This window comes from Haemaphysalis longicornis, unplaced genomic scaffold (assembly GCF_048455015.1).
Source record: "Haemaphysalis longicornis isolate Haplotype H1 unplaced genomic scaffold, Haemaphysalis longicornis Haplotype H1 scaffold_4, whole genome shotgun sequence".
NCBI classification, from domain to species: domain Eukaryota; kingdom Metazoa; phylum Arthropoda; class Arachnida; order Ixodida; family Ixodidae; genus Haemaphysalis; species Haemaphysalis longicornis.
In genome coordinates, this window is record NW_027526361.1 from 41,850,645 (window position 1) to 41,871,039 (window position 20,395).

Here is a 20,395-nt window from a genome sequence, read left to right on the forward strand (position 1 = left end):
AGTAATGCAGTAGGGCTAAAACTAAAAACAGTTATCCGTCTAAACCTGTCAGCATTCAGGTGACACAACGAGACAGAACCAGAAGCAGAATAACAGCACAGTCACGTTTCTTAGCGGTGGCTTTTGTCACGGCCACCAATCATGCCTGTGATGCCATAAGGGCTGTGCGAGAAATTGGCTGGTGAGTTACCCGTGCTTCATCTGTTTTCCTTAATATCTAGATTAAGTGTTTGAAGCTTGTTCCAAGACTGGTGTCATTTTTACAGAGACCAAGCAATTATTTTAATGAACCGAACTTGTGTTTTGTCTCCATGCCCCCTTTACAACCACCAAACAGTTATGGACTTGAATCAAAGTACTCTGTTTAGGGCAACATCTTTTTAAGTGGTCTGCTTTTCTCCGATTCTGCTTAACATAAATTGGCTGTTTCACTTGTAACGAAGTGATGTAAAAGCAGACACTATTGTAGCAACACCATTCATTTCACCCGTAGTGCACCAGTGCACAAGGTATTTGAGAACAGAATGTTGGCTTTGTGCACAACAGAATATCTCCAGCATAATCAGACATTTGTACCAAACTTTGCGAAATATTTCTCTTGTGGTTTAATTCAGTAACTACTTGATGAAACCGCCATCGGCAGCAATAAGCGATTTGATGCAGCTTCGGAAACGGCTGCATGCACGAATCAGGTGCTCCTTGGAGATGTTGGCCATTGAGTGAGCAATGGCGACCTTCAGCGAGTCTTTTGTAATATGCGGCTCTTTGTTGGCCTCTCTGTCAACGATGCTCCAGACAGGAGAATTCGGAGGCCACAAGTTGGAAGTGACGTGGTCGTAGAAGTTGTCAGCCAGCCACTCTTGGGTGATGCAAGTGGTGTAGGAAGAAGCCCAATCTTGCTGAAAGACATAAGGTCTTCTTTTCGAACACTCACTATCTATGGGTTTACAACGTTGGCAAGCACAATCCACGTACAAGGCAGTATTAACGTGGGGTCTGAGCGGATGACGTCACCCTTTCTGCTGAAGATGGATGACACCATCACAGACAGACAATGGAAGTTTTGTGCGCATCACTGCAGGCACATCACTAGTGCTTGTTCAAAGCCACCTGTCACTACGGCGGTTAACTTTTTGGTTTGGTCAGTTTTTTTCATCTGAAAAAATAAAAAAATAACAGCATTTCAGGCTCCCCAGGTCCTTTCAGCTTGTTCAGCAAGCGCTTGGACCAGGGGCGGTATTCTCGCAACTGTTCCTTTTGAAAACGTCCCTTTTGAGTCCCTTTCATCGTGACGTACTTCCGGTTAAGCAGTGAGCGTTGGCAGTAGGTTTGTTGCGCTTGCGTTACGTCACTTCCGGTTGTTTGCTTTTAGCCAATCAGGGCTCGCCAAAAGGGACACTTTTGAAAGGGACGCAAAAGGGACAAAACTTGAGAATACCGCCCCAGAGCAGACCATTCTCCTGAGTTTTATCAGACATGAATTGACCCCTCTTTATGACAGAGGAATGGTACGTCAAGTCCTTGTGCACAGCCAGCCCGACAGTCGACTCTGCGACATAGAGTTCCTTTGCAATGGCCCGCATTTAACTTCCCTTGGTTGTCCCTCACGACGACTTGCAGCCGCCAGAGAAAATCAGGGGTTCTGACGACGTCTTGACTGCAGACTGGGCTTTTTCCCTTTCTTCACAGATGCCACGTCACCACAACACATCAGCTCAATCTGCACACTGTGAAAGACAAACTTCGCTACGTTCAGAGTCGCTGTGGTGCGCGGCCAGTGCGATGAGGTCTGCATGGCGTTTCATTTCCTGCTTCAGCTTGTACACTGCCATCTTTGAACAAACTGCGCGGTAAGATTTATAAGGAGTCGACGAACAAGAAGCTGTATGTGTAGATATATATGACGAGGCTGCTGGTGTGTATGGCGATAAGGAATAGCGTTCTCAAATATCTCGAGCACCTGGTATGTTCCTGCTTGAATTAGGCAGACACCTTTGCCGATATTGGAAGCGTGGCATGCTTGGCAGTCCATTTTAAGTCTCCACATTTGAAAAATCTGCCTTCCAGAACTTTTCTGGCTCGATAATTTGCATGCTCAAGGCTGTTTCAATAAGAAAAATTCCTTTTCACTACAGCCTGCTTATAACGAACACATCGGGAAACAGGAATCGGTTCGTTAAATTCGTTTTTAACTATATCTGAACATAAAATATACATACACAAATAGCAACAGGAAACGAAGATTTGCTCTTTGCAGTCGGGATTTTGTTAAAACCAGGTTCGCTATACGTGGGATACGCTGTATGCAACATGCACTCCCCTGTACTGCCTCAGTGCACAGACAAGTAAAGAAATCCTGGCTCCCCGTCTTGCTTTTTTTATGTATTAAGGCAGGACATGCTTCTGTGGCACCAAACCCAATTCAAGATAAACCAGACGTCGAACCTACACCCAGTGTTCGTGAAGGGGGAATTACACCCACAATGCCCAATACACTTACTTTGCTCCAACGGCGAGACAATCGTCAAGTACTGCAGGAGGTAAAATAATTCACCACGGTTTCTAGCGTTTGCCTCAACTGCTTCAATGGAATGCTTTTCCACATATTTCAAAGGCAGAGAGGGGAGAGCACTGCTTGTTTGCTATGGAGAGTAGGCAGGTGCAACGGGAAAAAAAAGTACATCCACATAAGATTCGGAGTATGTCACAGATATTTTTTGTGGTCAACCCTAGCCCCAACCCCCAACACCGTGTGCTTGTACTCCAACTGATTCGTTGATTGCTTGGTGATAAACCAGCATACACGAAGCTTATAAAACTTGTTCCAGTACACCACTGCTGCCAGTAGGTGTCATCCTGTGGGTGTGTACCACTTCGCTAGACTAACAGACATCAACTGCTGGCTGTGTGCCAGCTAGGCCTAATGTTTACCTTTGAGGTCTCGCATCAATTGGCACCCACAGTTTGATGTACGAGTACTTTTTCTAGTCTAATGAGATATGTTCATGCTTGACGTCAGGTAATTAGAATTATGAAGTTGAGCCTTACAATGTCTTGAGTTCTGGCTGTGGGCCAGCTAGGCCTAATGTTTAGCTTTGAGGTCTCGCATCAATTGGCACCCAGAGTTTGATGTACGAGTACTTTTTCTAGTCTAATGAGATATGTTCAGGCTTGACGTCAGGTAATTATAATTATGAAGTTGAGCCTTACAATGTCTTGAGTTCTGGCTGTGTGCCAGCTAGGCCTAATGTTTAGCTTTGATGTCTCGCATCAATTGGCACCCACAGTTTGATGTACGAGTACTTTTTCTAGTCTAATGAGATATGTTCAGGCTTGACGTCAGGTAATTATAATTATGAAGTTGAGCCTTACAATGTCTTGAGTTGCAGGTAGTGGTTAACAGCTCACATCAGAGCATGAAGTTAGACTTAGCACCATGCTATCACCTGCCAACGCACCCTCCCTCTGCTGCACATCAACATTTACGCAAACTACTATGCTCCATGTGCAGCAGACACTGCCTGCAGATACACCCTAGCATCAAGGCTGATATGGCCAAGCATCAACCTTGCCATATCAGCCAAGTGGCATCATCAAGTGTGCTTGAGACTAGCTGCTTCAGTGTGCTTTGAATATTACATTGCAGTGTTGCCTCGATGACAATCTGGGCAACCACTCACTTGAGTGTCAGCTTCGTGAATGCTTGCTGGCTCACTTGGAAGGTGTTTTTGCAGTCCATGTGCTTGACAGCTGTGTAAGGGAAAGTCCGACTGCTCTTTTTTTCGACTGAATGTGTCCAGACATGTTACATGTACACTCCTAACATGAGCTGAATGAAAAATGATGAGGGAGAAATTTCATAATCCTGTCTTTATTGGAAAGCCCTGAGGCAGAAGTACAAGTAAAGGCTGATCGAAAAAGAATCTGGCATGCGCAATGTTTGCGACAAAAAAAAAAGAAAGCTGCAGTAGCAACAATGGTTGGTGCTCAGCCATTCCCAAACTTGGCTGCTAAAATTCCCTTGTCGTGATTGTGCAACAGCTTTTCCTTCTTCGTTTTTCTATGCTAAATGTGGCTACTCTCTCGCTGCATGCAAGCAGCATAACAATGGCATTCTAGCTTTGTAACCTGTGGCAATGGGAGGAAACAACGTTAAAACAGACAGGCTTTGTTTGCGTAGGCTGCAGAAACTTGCAGCCCACTCAGGCAACTGGTATGGCACAAAAGGGGCATATAGGCCCAAAACATAGTTAAAACTCTGAAAACATCAACATTTAAAACGCACTTTGGTTAGTGTATACACTTACACTTCAAACAATTAGGTCCACAACAATGGAAAAATTCAGAAGCACCAGAAGTGTTATGCAGGGTGACTGAATTGTGGGTACCTAAATTTTTCAAGTTTCATAAAATGTGCGTCGCTGCACTGTACGTGGGATTTACTGCAGCTTTTTCTAGAGCAGTGCGTACAACACTGCATTATTTCTAACATTTGCAGTAAAACCAGCAAAATAACATCAGGCAATACATAGGAAACCTGGCTGATTTGTTTTTGACAACTAAAGCACCGAAGAGCACCATCAAAAGGTTTCTTTCGTGGCTTTCAGATCTGGGTGCATTCTGAATTGATCCGCAGGTTAAACTGTTAGAAAGACGGCAAAACAACATCAGGAAGTTAGAGCAGCTGCAACAAGCATGCGCTTTGCACGTGACGTACGTAGACACCAGTTCACAACTTGTAGTTCAAAGATTAGACAAAAAGCTCGAGGAAAGCATCCCATCACTCCAGCGCCATTCCACTTGGCAAACATTTTGGGACACTTCACAACACCTGCGATTATAGTGCGTGTTGTGCGACTTCTTGTGCAACTACGCATACGTAACCACGGCCTCAAAAAGCTCATTCGCCTGTTATTCCTGGGGGCGTCTTTCTAAAAGTGCATGCACACCGCAAACCTACAGCAGAACTAGGTTCCCGCGTCACTCCCAAACGTTAACAGACTGTGCATTTCAGGTGTAAGTGCATAAAATAGTCCACCCATTTAAAACTGACGAGGCAGCAAATATTTAGCTGTGGCAGTACCTACATTTGTATAGGAGCGTGGCATGGCTCAAAGCAAAGACTGTCATAACACTACAAAACACAATACACAACCAGCTTCAGGAAAGCACATGATGTCTACAAGGTCATCTACTCTAATGTTAACGATGCGTGTTACAGGCGTGGACTGCACTAGGCTACGAGGGTAGACATGGGACATTACATTTGTGACACTCTCGGTTGACGACTGCCACAGCACATGCACACATTAACACCGTTTAATCAATTCCAGGACAGAAAAATCGGAGCGCTCTGCCAAGACAGTCATTGTACCATCAGTCACATCACAGGTTTTGAAAGGTTCTCACAAAGTTCTCACAAGATGTCTGCAGCCCATAGATCATTCACATGAGGCGGGAGACCTACTGAAGGTGTGCGCAATATTGACCCACTGAATGGGGTGTGTGTCTGTGGATGTGCCACCAAGATGACCATGCCAGGAGAGCACGTCTACAGAGGCGCGGCTGTCTTGTCGATTGGGGGGCGTTTAACGCGCCGAAACAACACCTGGACTATGACCACCAGGGGATCTTCAACGTGTGCCAAAATCTCCAAAAACGGGCATTTCGCTTTTCGCCTCCATCAGGAAAGCATCCACCATGGCCAGAATGAAACCTGAGTCCTTTAGCTTAGCAGACGGCTGTCTTGTCGGATGAAAAAGTGCGATTCACAGCAAACAACTTTTTTTTTTTTATCAAGCACAGTGTATGTGGCCATCTCACAGGAAAAAAAATAGTGAATAGTGGTGGTAAGCTCGTTTCCTAGAAGGTGCCACTTCTCTTTTGTCGACCAGGGAGTGATGAGCACATCCTTTTAGGGACCTTACAGATGCGCGAATTTCTGGGTGGATTGTGCCCACATTGTGAACATGGACTCACGGCGTAAAAAAGGAAAAATATTCGACAGGCAGCAAAATTGTTTTTCTTACATTTAGAATAAAATTTGAAGAATCTACCCAAGGTGTGATTGTATTTGAGCAAAGAATTTCTCAGTCAAGAAAAGGGTTAACAAAACAAACGAATTTTTCAATTCCTTTTTACCTGTGTGGCAAACACACCTTCCACTCTTTTAGAACAGTTCTTAATCATGAGAATAGGGCGATGAGTGTTCAGAGCCAATCCCTAGGCTGTGGCAACACATAGGCGCTCTCTTTTCGGGAAAAACAAAAACAGCAAGAATACAAGAAGGCAGTTTCTTTTAGGTGAGCAAAAGCAGATGTTTCGGTAACATGGTTAAAAATAAACTCCATTTTGTTACGTGCTGTACACACCAGCTGCAAGCAGGCTCCATTAGTAAAAAAGCAAGCACCACATCAACATGAGGATGAAAATGTAAATAAATGACTAGAAAAACAAACATTTGCACGCAAAGAAAAACGGCAAAGGCAGGTTTTTTAAAAAGCAAAATAAAAAAGAGGGTCGTGCGTCAGCAGTGCATTCAGCAAATAAAGCACAAAAGCTCACTGCACAAAGTAATAAAAACTGCTGGCTTCAGTTTACACGTGTTGTTGCGGTGTACAGGTGACAACATCTAAATTTTCTTCGCAAAAACACAGCAACAGAGCACTTCAGTTCAGCAAATCACCGTTTTGCAAATGTGCACACTTGTTTGAGGTTGCCGTGTAGTACACTGTACAACAAACGCTGTGGTGTGGCGCTATGGCAGCACCTCATCAATGCTCCACAAGCAAGACATTTTCAAATTAAAAATTTTGGCAGAGATGTGCGTTCAATTTCACCAAGCAGCTTGTTGAACTGCGAGACTGTTTAACAAGCATGATACTAAAGGGAGGCTATAAGAAAAACAATGCGCACAAGACAAAACGAGCTTCAAACACGTGGAATGCATTAATTTTTTTCTGCAACTCCAGTGTGAGTTTGCAACTCTGACTTTTTTGTAGTTACGTTGTAAATGTATAGATGTTTTTGTAAACGTATAAAAACTACGTTCCCAACCATAGTTCTAACATCCATAGTTTTAAGTACAAGGAAAAAAAGAAAAACCAAAAAGGCCAGAACCAACACTGCGCAGCGCAGTGCAATCAATGTAAGGCTCACTTCAAAAATGAAATTTCAGCGTTTCTAACTACCATCATAATTACAGATAAACCATTTCCAGACGTATTCCTAAGTAGCTGGGCAATTAAAAATATATGCATTCAGGTGATTGCAACCAGCATTCAAATCTCACAATATACAAAGCTTTTTAAAAACACGCCACCAGGGGATAAAAACAGTAAACAGTGACAACAAAAACCACAAAAAGGCACCCACATAAATGTCGTGTGTTCTCTTTTCGAAGTTACAAAAACAGGGCGCACAATTCCGACAGGCATAACCACCTGATTCGGTGGGAGCCATTGCCCACATATGCATGAAGGTTGCATAAAGGTTGCAGAATCAACAATTCTTACATGAAGAATTGAGCTCTAAGCACCAGATGCGTATAGCTGTTATTATCTGATCTTCAACAATAATTTCCGAGGTATTAAGGACAGACCCTGGTCTTTTTTTACTGCGAAGCACTATACCTTTAACCAGTCAAGGAAATTTTCATGTCCGCATCAGCAGAAAACTCTCAGGCTACTACTGGCTACGGAAAAATGTATCCCAGGCTACTACTGGCTACATTCTACAAATAAATTGCTGGCTCCACCAGGGATCGAACCAGGGCCCGGGTAGAGAAGTGGAGCGAGAGCCCGTCGCCTTGCCGACTAAGCTATGCCCAGACGTGGAGAATGAGGAGACTGGGGGTTGTTTGGATTCAGCATCTAGGGAGGGGGAGGGCGCTCTTTGGCGGCGACGCATGAAACAAGATTGAGAGGAAGGCGTGAGAGAGATGACGCCACAGACACGGTGTCGCCCTCCTCCTCACCATTCGAAAGACACTAAAAGTGGTCGCAAGAAACGCCGCGTTCCAAACTGCGCAGTAAGGTGCCGGCACGTGCGACATTAAAGCAAGCAAAAAAAGAACACAACTCCCGCTCGCGCTGTTCAGGCAGGGGGTGCGCAAGCACTGCGAAGGTGGGAAATTCGAATTGCATTGGACAAACCTTTGTTCAATTCATCAAGAGTGGAGTGTGACAGGGAGGCGAAGAGCGTGATGGGTGGTAGCAGCGAGCGGATGCAACGTGTGAATTCAAGTTACGCCGCACGGGCAATCGTTGTGGGTGTCATTTACAGCTTCACAGTCCAACCGTTACCTCCACAGCGTGGATTGGAGCCAGTTTTTTCGCAATCTTTTGACCCATGCACTTGACATTTTCCCTGAGAACAAACATGCAATCAGTTTTTGTCAATGCAGTGCAAGTTTGAAGTTGTGTAATATGGCACGATACACCATCCTTTCCAAATGTTTTATTAACCCTGGCTTTCTGGCTCACTTTACACGTCCATGTTTTACAAGTATCAGAGAAAGAAACTATTTTACAGCTGCAATTTTAGCTTTCCCATTGCAATATGACCGTGTGAAATTTCATGTAGTCACACATTAACGCTTCAGTGAAATACAGTAGAGAATATTTTATACCTGTACAAGCAAGTGTTTTACCTTTATAGCTCTGTTTCTCCATCCAATTGACAAACTTTCAACTTCAGCAAGCATTGTGAAAATCTGACCTGTGATATCCATGATACGGTGAGTGACAGTTGGTCCCAATAAAAAAAAAAAAGTTGGCTTTGCGAGAACAAGAGAAATTTAAAAATGTAGGCTAAAACGTTCATTTTGAGGACTTTGGAGTGTTACATCTGGAAAAACATTTATGGTAAAGACTTCAATGTTATTGCACAAGCATTAAATGGCCCATGGAGTGAAAAATGCAGCACCGGCATTGGTGTCTGTACCAGAGAAACAGCTCCTAAGCTTGGAGTGTGCAGCGTCTTTAAAGCGTTTAATAGCATGGCGCGTTCCGCAGCAAGTGCTAAACTCGGCAGTAGCAAAAGGTAGCCATCCACACAAGCGCGCCACAGATAAAGTAAAGGAGCGAAAGAATGCAGCCAGGTGAGTGAACAGACAGGCAGCGAGATTCGAAAGCAAGCTGATCACGCGTGTAGATCGTCTCAAGCACAAGAGGACGAATCCCTTCAAGAATGCGGGGTAGAAGAAAGTGCTCACGTGCATTCAATTTCGCATCGATATTTCTGCATTCAAAGCCCTTGCTTAGGTGCCCTCGAATCTCTTTTTGGTGAGTTGCTCTTTCTAAAACTTGCGCATTATAAATAAATAGTACAAATAAGTGATTTTTTGGGGGGCGACTTTACTTCAAAGACCAGGGTCTACCCTTAAAAGAGGTCCCCACATTCCAAAGCAGACCAAGTTTCGGAGTGCTACTCCTTGGCAGGCCCAGCTGTGCCCACAAGACGCCACACATTATCTCTTCTCTCAGTCAAAAAAAAAAAAAATTCAGAAAACTTCTCTGCTCAAAAACCCTGGCAGAAATTCAAGCATGTCACATGACAAGGTGTTAGGAACAAACGCAATGAGGATGGCAAAGTTCCCTTCACAACAGCTTCCAAGTGTGCAGGGGAAGCTGCAGACGACATCCCGAGGTCAAAACTGGGATTGCTGCGATTTGGAAAACTTGCAGCTCAGGCATCCGGTTCCAGCTCATACCTGCCAGAGATGCGATGGGAAAGAACAATTTGGCATGCAGTAAGAGGGGCTTCATAAACATGTGCACAAGTAGAGCAGCTTAAACAAAATGTACACATCACCACCCCTAGTTGCAGCATCATTCAAAACAATCCCCGACAGGGGGCTTTCGATGGAAAAATAAATTTCAATGATGATGGTATTTTATGCTGTTGCACAGCTTTGCAGAGTGGCCCCCAAATTCGAGCAGCGGAGTTGACACTTGGTAAAGCAATGGTAAGGGTTGAAATAAAAGACTGTTATGCAGCCCCAAAGAAAGTGTAAAGTTGGGCGTGTTGGTGATGCATTCTTGTAGGCAAAGCGCGAGGCAGACACAGGACGAGATAAGAGATGAGACGCTCGTCCTCGTCCTATCTCTTGTCTCGTCCTGTGTCTGCCTCGCGCTTTGCCTACAAAAGCCCAAAGAAAGGTCAGGCTTGCAAAGTTTCCTGCGTTAAAACATTGAAGAGGCCCTTGCTCCCTTGACCATCATCTAGGCTTCGCCGAAGAAATACTGTGCCAAGCGCGGTGGGAGGACTGAATGCACAGTGGCACTAGCAAAGCACGCACCAGTCCGTGAGTGCTTTGGCGAGGTCCAGGTTGGCCAGGCTGACCTGGGTCCGCCCCAGAGTCTTGCCACGTGAGAACATGGAGGAGCCGCTTTTGGAGTTGACCAGCACTTGCAGTGTGCTGCCTTCCAGGTCTGACATCTGGGCCTCGTACTCCATCCTGGACATGCAGGCAGGCAGAAAAGGCAGAAGGAGGCGGAGATTAAGGCCGCCATTTTGACTGTGTCACTCCTGAATCGAGCTCGTTTTTCGGGCTTTACGACTGGAAAAAATTTTAGGAACCCTTCAAGCATTTTTGAGGTGCCAAAGGAATGTTTAAGGACTTTCCTGTAATCTGTCATGGGCAAAAACAAAAGTTGCCGTTTTTTTGTGTGTGTGTGTTCTTAGAAACCGTTGGCCCTGGTACAACAAGTGCTCTGCACTGCCAGTATCGATGCTCCCTGTATCCAATTCAGGAATACAGGAATTTGCAATCCAACCAGAAGTGCAAGCATATCAGAAAGCTAGGTAAGTACACATATGCTGACTTGAGAAAATCTACAAAAAATGCGACCACACAATGGCATAGCTCACCATGAAGACTAGTGCGCTTCAAACCTCAAAAGAACTGTTCCTTCTTAATGGCAGATGCAGCACTGCAATTTTCCTCCCCCAATGCTGTTCTGTGCGAGGGTATTCAAGCTGCAGTGTCCCTTGCAAAGCTCACTTGGCTTTAATTATTATCCAAACAAGTTTCGACAGAATTTGCTGGGGAATGCAAACTCCAAGACTTCAGATATTTCAAGAGCCTTTGAAGCGGTACGCAAGGATTTCAACACACTGTACAAACTTTGTGGATGGTGTATTCAATGCAGTGTCTTTGAATTGAACGCATTTTTTCACACTCGCAAAAAAGAAGCCTGGCACCCGGGTAGTTGCGCCTGGATTCACTCACGATTCGTCAAAAACTGGGTTGCAGGTGTTCCTGCAAACTTGCGTCTTGCGCTTGTTCTCCTTGCTCCGATCTGGCAGCAGCTGTAGCTTAACGTATGGGTCAGGCAGGTCTTCCCCTTCCTTGTGTGGCAAGTTCCTGAAAACACGCACAGTGGGGAATCGCTCAACGATCACACATCACAGAGAAATTTGACACACACATGTTGCGTCCCTGTCTCAATAAAAAAAAGCAGCTTCAAGTGCATCACGTCGTGTTCAGCCTTCGTTTCACACCGCAGGCAAGTACTGTGACATAAACATTGGTTATTGCAACACATGCACACATAAGTTACCAAGTTTCACGAATCCGCACGAATCTTTCTAAGCCTTCCTTTTTCAGGTGCACGCGCAGGTATGTGCGAGGACTTGACAATCGCCTGCATGTCGACTGTTTTCATCAATTTCCAGAAAACGTGAAAGCTGGTAGGACTTCTTATTCAGCCCGATGATGGTACACAACCGGGTACACAGCATAAGAGAAGAAAAAAAAAAGAAAATGATAGATTAATGAATAAAATAAGCATTTACCGTAAAGTTCCGAGAGGACGCCCTGTCCTGAAACCGCGCCCACTCTCCTTTAAGGGTGAAATATTCAATTTACCAAAAGACCCCAAACATCGCTCACCCCCTAAAATCAATGGCTTTAGCGCCAATGAGTGAACAAAATAAATGCCATTTATCTATTCATGCGTTGATGTGGTCACTTATTTATCCTTTCCGCACTTCCCCCGAACATTTGCCAATCTTGTATATTCTTTCTTGATATCTCCACAGTTTTGGTTGGCGGTGTGGCCCCTTTTTTGTAGATTCTCGCACCTGGCCCGAAAGTTCGCCCACCCCGTATTTATCACTTGACATTGCTATACTTAGGGTGGGCGTTCTTTCGGAACTTTACGGTAATTACTTTCACATCCTCTGAATTTGGTCCACAGTAGACTGAGGCTACGTATCAAGTCCCAAAGAAAGCAAGGTGCAACAAAACAAACAGCTGCAACAGCCTGGAAAAGGAACAAAATAAAGCGTGCACAATTCCCAGGATTTGCGGCAACTAGTATGTAAGCATGCCGTCTGCCCCCTTTTTGACAAAGGATTCCAACTTCTAGCAGAGATAATCATACAGGCTTGTCCTATATCTTTCAAATGGCTTACTCTCTTGCTATTCTTCCCCCACCACCCTTTTTTTTTTTTAATTTTTATGGGCTGCATGTTTTCTCACTGTACTGCTAATGTTTCCTCGGTGTTCATGTGGAACAGGATCAACATAAACCTGAAGCTGAACAGCCACTGCCGTGTTGCCTCTCAATGTTCCCCTTCTGCAGTATTCATTGACTGGTGTCGCCTCCCATGCAGGCTCTGCGATGAGAATGGCATACTCACACTGCCCTGTGAACCACGACAACCATGCGGCTCCTCTGTGCACTGTAGCGGAGAGTAAGCTGCAGTTTCCCAGCTCCGGGGTCCCCGAGCACCTCCCTGCGTAGAGGACACGCAAACGCACACATTTGTACACCTGGGAATAGCGCACACATCTCTCCAATCGTGTGTACACGACTCATACAACTTGACATGCTAACAGAAGGGTGTTCAGAACTGGCAACGCGCTATTTCATCAACACAGGCTTGCGACTGAGAATTTGCAAGAACTTTTCAACCTGTACATTCTTTGGCAGCTAACGTAGGGTTCACCTTTTCGAACCAGCTTTTCATCCGTGCTTTTCGTGTTGCATAGTCTTTTGTGGTTTGACAAATCACTACATGCCTCGCTAAGTGCCTTTCATACTAGCAAGCCAGATGACGGGTATGTATAGGCAGCCCCTTTTTAGCCTACTACCACTGTTGGCATGGCCTGTACGTGTCAATAATGCAAGCACACAGGTAGCCCTGGGCAGATTTAAGGCAAAACAGAAATATGTAAACAAAAATTACAGCACACCTATTATTTATTAAAATTCAGCTGCAATTGGCTTTTTGTGAAAATAATTAAATTTGAGTTAAAGAACGATGTCAAACAGAGTTGAGGTAAAATCATAACTAAAACAAAAAGTAAAGAAATGGACTAGGTCTTGTGCTGCCACGAGTAGAGCTAAGCACGACAAAAACAAAATAAAAAAGACACTTCTGAGTTTAAAAACAGCATCGAAGAGAGGCAAGATAATAGTAGAGCAAAAGCAAAACGTTAAGAAAAAAATTTTGCCGTATGCTGTCACAAGCGGTGCCATACACAACAAAAACAAAACAAGGAAGGTCGACTCGACTGGCACCAAAAACTGCATTTGACCAATTTAAACCACACGAATCCTGTAAACTTTGCCTGGACACCTAAAAAAAAAAAAAAAAAAAAATGCAGGATGAAGTTTATTCAACTAAGAATGTGGCGCACTTGGGGGGTTTCGGCACAAACTTTCCCACTCTTTCAAAGATGGCACTGAGCTGAAATTTTTTAACAGTGAACACTGTCTACGTGAAGGAGAATTTTTGCAACTCTGTGCATGACTGTTTAACAAAAAAAAAAAAAAGAGAGAGAGAGAGAGCTGCACAGCAGCAAAGCCAACTTTATAGCAAAAGCTAGCTTCAAAGCAAAGCGAGCAATATTTACTACTGTACAGCCGGTAAAAGGCTTGTCTATAACACAGCTTTCGTACTCTCAGCCCTGTCCTGCCCCGCCGGAGCGGGATTTGAATAAAACTACTGCGGAATTCTGAAGTCTTAGCCCTTCGCTTTTGCCTCCGACATGTTTGGAACGAGTATGTTTCGGCAGTTTTCGGATGTACCTGGTTGAAGTTGAAATCGCTGTTATAGACAAGCGTTTTACCAGCTGTACATGACAGTGTAATTGACTGGTCCCTGTGCATGTACCCACAACCAACATAAACCTGCTCGTCACCTGCCCCTACTCAGTTGCACAAGAGGCCCTATCAAGGCCACCACAAGGACAGGACAGTGCAACGTTACCGCCTCAAAAACTTTTCATCATGGTCACGGGAGGGCTGACACAAATCTCTAACAGCCCACATGGCAACACAACCGCATATGATGATAGTCAAGCAAGCGATGTCCCTTCCTGTGGCATTGCCACACATGATGGCAGTGTGGTGCAGAGAAGCAGCAGCAAATGCAGAACCAGTTGATACCGTGGCCAAACGAGGAAATCAGCAGAGAAGGCACATAGGTAAGCGGCATGACGAGAGGGCAAGCAGCACGGTAAGGTGACTGCATATGGCAAAACAGTGTGCCATACTGTCATGGGCGAGATCTCACTGGAGTGATATCCAGTGCCATCATCATGCATGCCGGTGTAACCACACAGACACAGTGCACAGATCTCAGGGATTTCGAAACGAACTTGGCAACATTTGCCGGTTATTTTAGGTTCCTTTTGAACATGTTCACTTGCACAAATCTTGCAAGCATACTGAAGATGGAGGCATGCATGATTTGCAAAAAGTTCTTAATGCGCAAAAGGTGTCTTGGCCCCTCAATGCTCATTCGTAGTTTGTGTACTGCGTAATAGGTTAGTGCAGTGGTTCTCAGCCATGAATGCCCCGGGAACCTCTTTTGGGCTTGCAAAAGTGATGGGAGACCCCCCTATGGCGCATATGTTGATCAGTGTCATAATGTCAAACAATTTGTACTTATATCTATAAGTCTTCTAAACACCTGTATGCTGCCTTTTGTGGGTCTGTTTTTTTCTTCTTCTCATAGCTGGCGTAATGTGCAAAAAGCAGATGTTAAAATATGTGCTACGGAAAGAAAATAAACACACATGTAATGCAGCGAAGCCACCTTTTTGCATTGCAAGAAAGTACTAACGAAATCAAGAAAAAAAAATGTCGGGGAAAAAGTTTTGAGGGAGGCGTTGCGGACCCCTGAAATGCTCTCGCATGCCCCCTGGGGTCCGCAGACCCCATTTGAGAACCACTGAGTTAGTGTAACAGGTCGAATGTGCCCACTGCCGTTTGCGATGGACCCTGGCCAGACAAACTGACTCAACCGTAATCAAAACACCATAGCGTCTGCCTGGCTGCTAAATGGGCTACGGCAGTACCAAAAACCCCACGAAACTGTATCCGCTTTGAAGTTTTCAGAGTCCCCGATGACAAAGAAAGATGCAAGGTTTGATAAAAAGAGCCGACAGGCCACATGGACAGGTCTCTCTAATCGACCAACCCAGACGGTTGTGAGCCGCACACCTCAAAGCAGCCTAGCGTAGCGTGTACTGAGAGATTGTGCCTGCACTTTAATTGGCAGGGAGGTGCGTTTACCGCAGCATGGGAAGCCTCCGCTTTCGTGGGATGCCATGCCGACGATTTTTCCAAACCTGCCAAAATACCTTTTTAAGCACCTGCTGCTTGGACTGCCTGCGAGAAAGAGAAGACGGCCAGAGACAGTGCGGGGAACAGGGCACGTGCTGTCCACGGCACGTACCGTCTTAACTGGCCCGATTGCCAGTAAAGACAGTACTTGGAACCAGGGGTGTGCGAACAGCAATTCTTGCTTTTAAAGCGAACACGAAGAAGCGATTAAAGATTTTGTTCAAACAGTTTTGAGCTGAAGGGATTATTTAGTGACTTTCATAAAAAAACTGAAACGTACATCTTCTGAAGAAGTGCTCATCTAAGAGGGTTTGCAAAAAATGTTCTACTGCATTCAACAAACATACGAGATATCTCGCCGCTTTTAGCTTTATTGATTACTTACACTTTAAATGGGCGCGACTTTCACCTCTTGGTGACTCCAACCGCAAACGTTGTAGTAATAATGTTCTGGCAAGCAATGATTAGGGAGTGTAATAATGCTAACATCATCATTCTATTTGTGTTAGAAAAAAAGTATCAACCACTTAAAATTTAGGCTTGACGGACAAAAACAGCTATCGTAACTGCCACTTTTCAAGGCTGAAATTCTAACTTTGGCTCCAACACAAACACTATTAGCTTAGTTGCACTCCTTGGCTTGAGCAGCACAGTTTACTGGTATTTTGCTCAGCTGCATCTTTCCAGCATTTTTTTTTAAAGCTGTCACAAAATTTAAATATCTGAATAAATTCAGCAATAGTTGTTTTATACAAAAAAAATATAGATCTACAATTAGAACAAGAAACTACATATGCCCCCAATTTTCATTACCATAACTGTAATAATAAAGTTTAATAGTTTTTTAGTTTCAGACCAGCTTTATTCTTACAGTTATAAGCTGGGGCACACTGGTATTAGAAGCTTTTTTTTTCCCCAGCCAATTTTGATGAAACGTCATGAGCTTGTTCAGTTGTTCTAGCTGATTTCAAATATCCAATTAGTTTTGATGTAAGGTTATTAGTTTCCAAGGTAATTTAAAATCTTTCTTGATTGTTCCTGAGAACAACAGAAAACGATTCAACAAAAAAATAGCAGCAAGGCATGAATAGATACTAGAGGTTGTGGAAAATGCAATGATGGAAGCAGTTTTTTTTGTTTAGATCAATTCTAACTTCTAGGTTTAAAGTACTCCTGCTACTAAACAAACAATTATAAATAACACAAATTAATTATTGAAAACATGAAATAAAAAATCTGTTCCCATAATTGCACGGTTTACACATTTGGCTTTAGTCTGCAAAAAAAATTACCTTCCTAGCTGCACTACATGCTGAGATGTACCTTTAGAGAATTTCTTATTCCTGCGATAGCGTTCATGGTGAAGTGGGGAATTACGAAAAAATTGATATTTTTTTGTTGAAATCCGGTCTGTATGGCATTTATAAGTACTACCCGGTCTGTTTCAAGTACCAAATTTTCGGAGAAAAATCTGCAAACCAAGAAAAAAGTGATACCTAAAAAAAATGATTTTTTGGGCAATTTTTCGGTACCAAAGACCCACGTGCTTCCCTTCAAAGAAAAAAAAAAAAACCCATAAATGGCAGTTACATGAACATTCTTGTCACTTCTAGGCAAGAAACTTGACAATGCACAGCATAAAAAACCAGCTTAATTTATAAATCCTCAGACAGACCCTCATGGCATGGCAGTATCATCCCCACCTTGCTATAGCAACCATTTTCTCATAGGTCCACTTCCCTGTACTTACAAAGCATGAATCTTATTTTCGAAAAAAACTTGCGCCCCGAATGTCCCTGCATGCGCTAGAATCTTAAGGGGGCAGATGGGCCTTGGAGCTATTTTTTTATTTACCAACCAATTTTAAATAAACTGCACAGAATTATAGAGCTTTTTGTGCTCATTTCAAATCTGCAATTAGCTATTTTTGGTCGTTTTACAAGACCCTGAACTTCCTTTCTCCCACGCTCGGCCAGAAATGGCTCATCGAACACAGTAACAATTTTCCAAAGCCTCCACCTGAAAATTTGTTTCCTACATTGTATGGTGCACACATTTAAGTATCAGAAGAAAAACAATTATAGTCGTACCTGCTGCAAGAAAAGTGCCGTTTTACCATCAACGTCTGTGCAAACTGAGCTGTAGAGCGCACTTCAAAATGCTATTTACAATAAAATACTGTGCCTTTTGATTAGAAAATTTGCAGACTGATAGAAAAATTGCACTGGATGCCGAAAATTCTATTTTTCAGAAAACGATTTTTTGACCATTTTTCAACCCCTAAGGCCCACCTGACTACTTAACTATGAGTTTCACGAAAGTCATTTCATGCCTTATATCACCGCATAAGCAAGAAGAAAAAAAAAAAAGGGAAGTGTGTAAAATAAAAGAAAAATTGGCGCAAGTGAGCAATAATAAACGTGTACGGTCGATAAACTAGCTTTGCCAGAGCTGTGGTTTCAACACCTTCATGTTAACAAGCTTCATATCAATAACTAGGAGCTAAAGAAGAAAACAGTCAAATTTAAGAAAAAAAGAAGCTGGTATCAGTGTGCAGCTAGTCTTCATTAGAGAAAAAATGACCATGTTATCGGAATGTGAAAAGAGAAGCAAGACGGTAGAATCAGTTTAATGCCAAGGAGATAAAAGCGCTCCAGAAAGCACCTTCCTCTTGCTTTTTAGCTGCGCATCACCTGGCGCATTGTGGGAAAGCTTTTCACTGCTAGTGGAAGAAGTTGGTGAATGCTTGCGCCAGTCCATCGCTAGCGCTCGAAGTGCCATACATCCGGTGCCATATTAGACCTAACATATTGCAAAGACTACATTTTCCATGTGCAATTAGCAAAGAATTTCTTGTTTTCAATGAGGCATAATTACATGCCTCAGAGCTCATTTAAAAATGACTGGTTCTTTTGCATCTTCGAACTTCAAGATACTTCGAAAATATTTGAAGTTTTTCAATAATGCTATTCGATTTGAAGTGAACCTGAATATCCAATCACTTGATTCAATATCCAAGAGTTTCGAATATTCGCACACCCCTACTTGGAACCCTTAGAAGAGAGGATACCCTCTTGGAGTTGTAATCCAGACTAGTGGGTTTAGTGTGAAAGCCTTATCAAAGGTAGTTCCTTGTGCTGATGAACTGTCTGCCTTTTTATAACCTCGCATGGAGTGCTGACAGTGCCAATGCCACGCTGGATGCAATAAGTGGAAGCAAAATTTGGCTGCGAGTCTAAAAAGAATAGACAAGCTGCTTTGTTATCCCTTTTAAGTGGGACACACAATAAAATGCTCTCTGAGGACAATTTCTGTCGCCGAACACATACTTTTAGTTGCGAAGTAGAGCAATGCTTGACTAGCTACGTATATGGACAGGAAGTGCTAATCTAGCCAAAATGCCCTTTACGCAAGGACACGCTGCTCACACAGTCAACCAAGGAGGCCACTGACCACCTCTTTTAGATGGGCTTCCATCACCCGTATAAACATTTTAGGTTTATTTCTCACTTATTTATTTCTCATAGGTACATTTGCAGAATGTTTCTGGTCCAGACAGGTGGAAGTATTTGTGATATTTTGTTGTGTGAGAAAAAACCAACATCTTGAGGAGTGTCAAATGGTGTTCGTTGCACCTGGCATGTGGAACTAGTTACTGTCACAACAGCATTGTTTTACATGCTGGCATGCCTGCACTTCTTACCGAAAGGGGGTGAACAGCTTGTTAGAAAAAAAGGGGGGGGGGGGGGGGGGCAAAACATTTCAACTTGAACAGAACCCTTTCATTCCGCATTCACTGCAAACAGAAATTCTTTTTTACTTTCATGCACAGATTTTTGCAGGTATGTTTATAAATAGCTTCTTGTAAATAAGTGTCCATATTACCTGCTTGCCATACCTGAGAAGCAACATGCAGTTTTCTTACTAGTGTTTATTCTCTGCTAATCTACTTGCTTTCAGAGAGTGCTGTGAATGAATCATGCAGGGGAAAGTTCTCTCTACAGCCCTGCTCAGGAAAAGCACACCCATTCTACGCTACACGGCTGCGTACAATAACTGACCATGCATGATGGCTGTGTCTGCCCGAAAGAAGGACCCTGCAGCATCATCTGCCCATTTTCTACGAAAACAGCCAGAGAATTAAAAACAGCCCTTGCTCCACTCCTTCTGATATAGCAAACTATATGGCATCCTAGATTGGGCACAAACCAATTTCCAACAAAAGCATGCATAATACATTACCCGCTATGTTTTTAAAAGTTTTTTCCATTGTATTTTTACTTGCAAATTTTTTTTAGGTCATCATTCATTTTTGTTGCCCTTTCGGTAGCCACAACAACACTTGTCTCACCCACCCGTGGTCCACCCTTTGAAGTGCATGTTCTGCTAGCACGTTTATGTTCTCAAATGTACTCAGGTGATGCCAGGTTTTTTGCATTTGATTTCATTTTCCCAAGAGAACGTGTGAAGAGTGCTACCACAGCTGTGCCCAAAATGCGTGGCAACGTAAGTGCTCCTAGGTAGTGGTAGCACTACCAGGTCTTGGAGAAGGGAGGAGCGGAGGCAGTGTTCAACTCACCTCTGCGGGTCTCTGTTGGTGGCCTCCAGGGGCCCTTCCCCCATGGCCATGCTGTCCAGGATGGGCGACACTGTCGAGTGCACCACTTCATCCAGGGATGGCACCTGCGCCTGCTGTGAGCCAAGACGGGGCAACCAGTCACAACGGGGCCACTTGTTTCAGCCTACACCGGCTACACTGAGTGCAGGCCTGTTACGGTGGGGCCAAGCACATGACGCTACACCAGCTGCAC

At 43.8% G+C, this 20,395-nt stretch overlaps 1 protein-coding gene across 1 annotated transcript in view; it reads right to left on the reverse strand.

Moving 5' to 3' along the window:
• Positions 1–3,851: 3,851 nt before the first annotated feature.
• Positions 3,852–20,395, reverse strand: part of Esyt2 (extended synaptotagmin-like protein 2) — a 46,338-nt gene continuing 29,794 nt past the window's right edge. Inside the window, exons 11-16 of the mRNA XM_077706520.1 lie at positions 20,164–20,276; positions 15,534–15,629; positions 12,649–12,744; positions 11,234–11,368; positions 10,301–10,459; positions 3,852–9,712 (exon numbers count right to left, since the gene is read on the reverse strand). Of these exons, the coding sequence (XP_077562646.1) occupies positions 9,688–9,712; positions 10,301–10,459; positions 11,234–11,368; positions 12,649–12,744; positions 15,534–15,629; positions 20,164–20,276 (624 nt within the window). The 3' untranslated portion in view covers positions 3,852–9,687. The remainder of the gene's footprint in view (positions 9,713–10,300; positions 10,460–11,233; positions 11,369–12,648; positions 12,745–15,533; positions 15,630–20,163; positions 20,277–20,395) is intronic.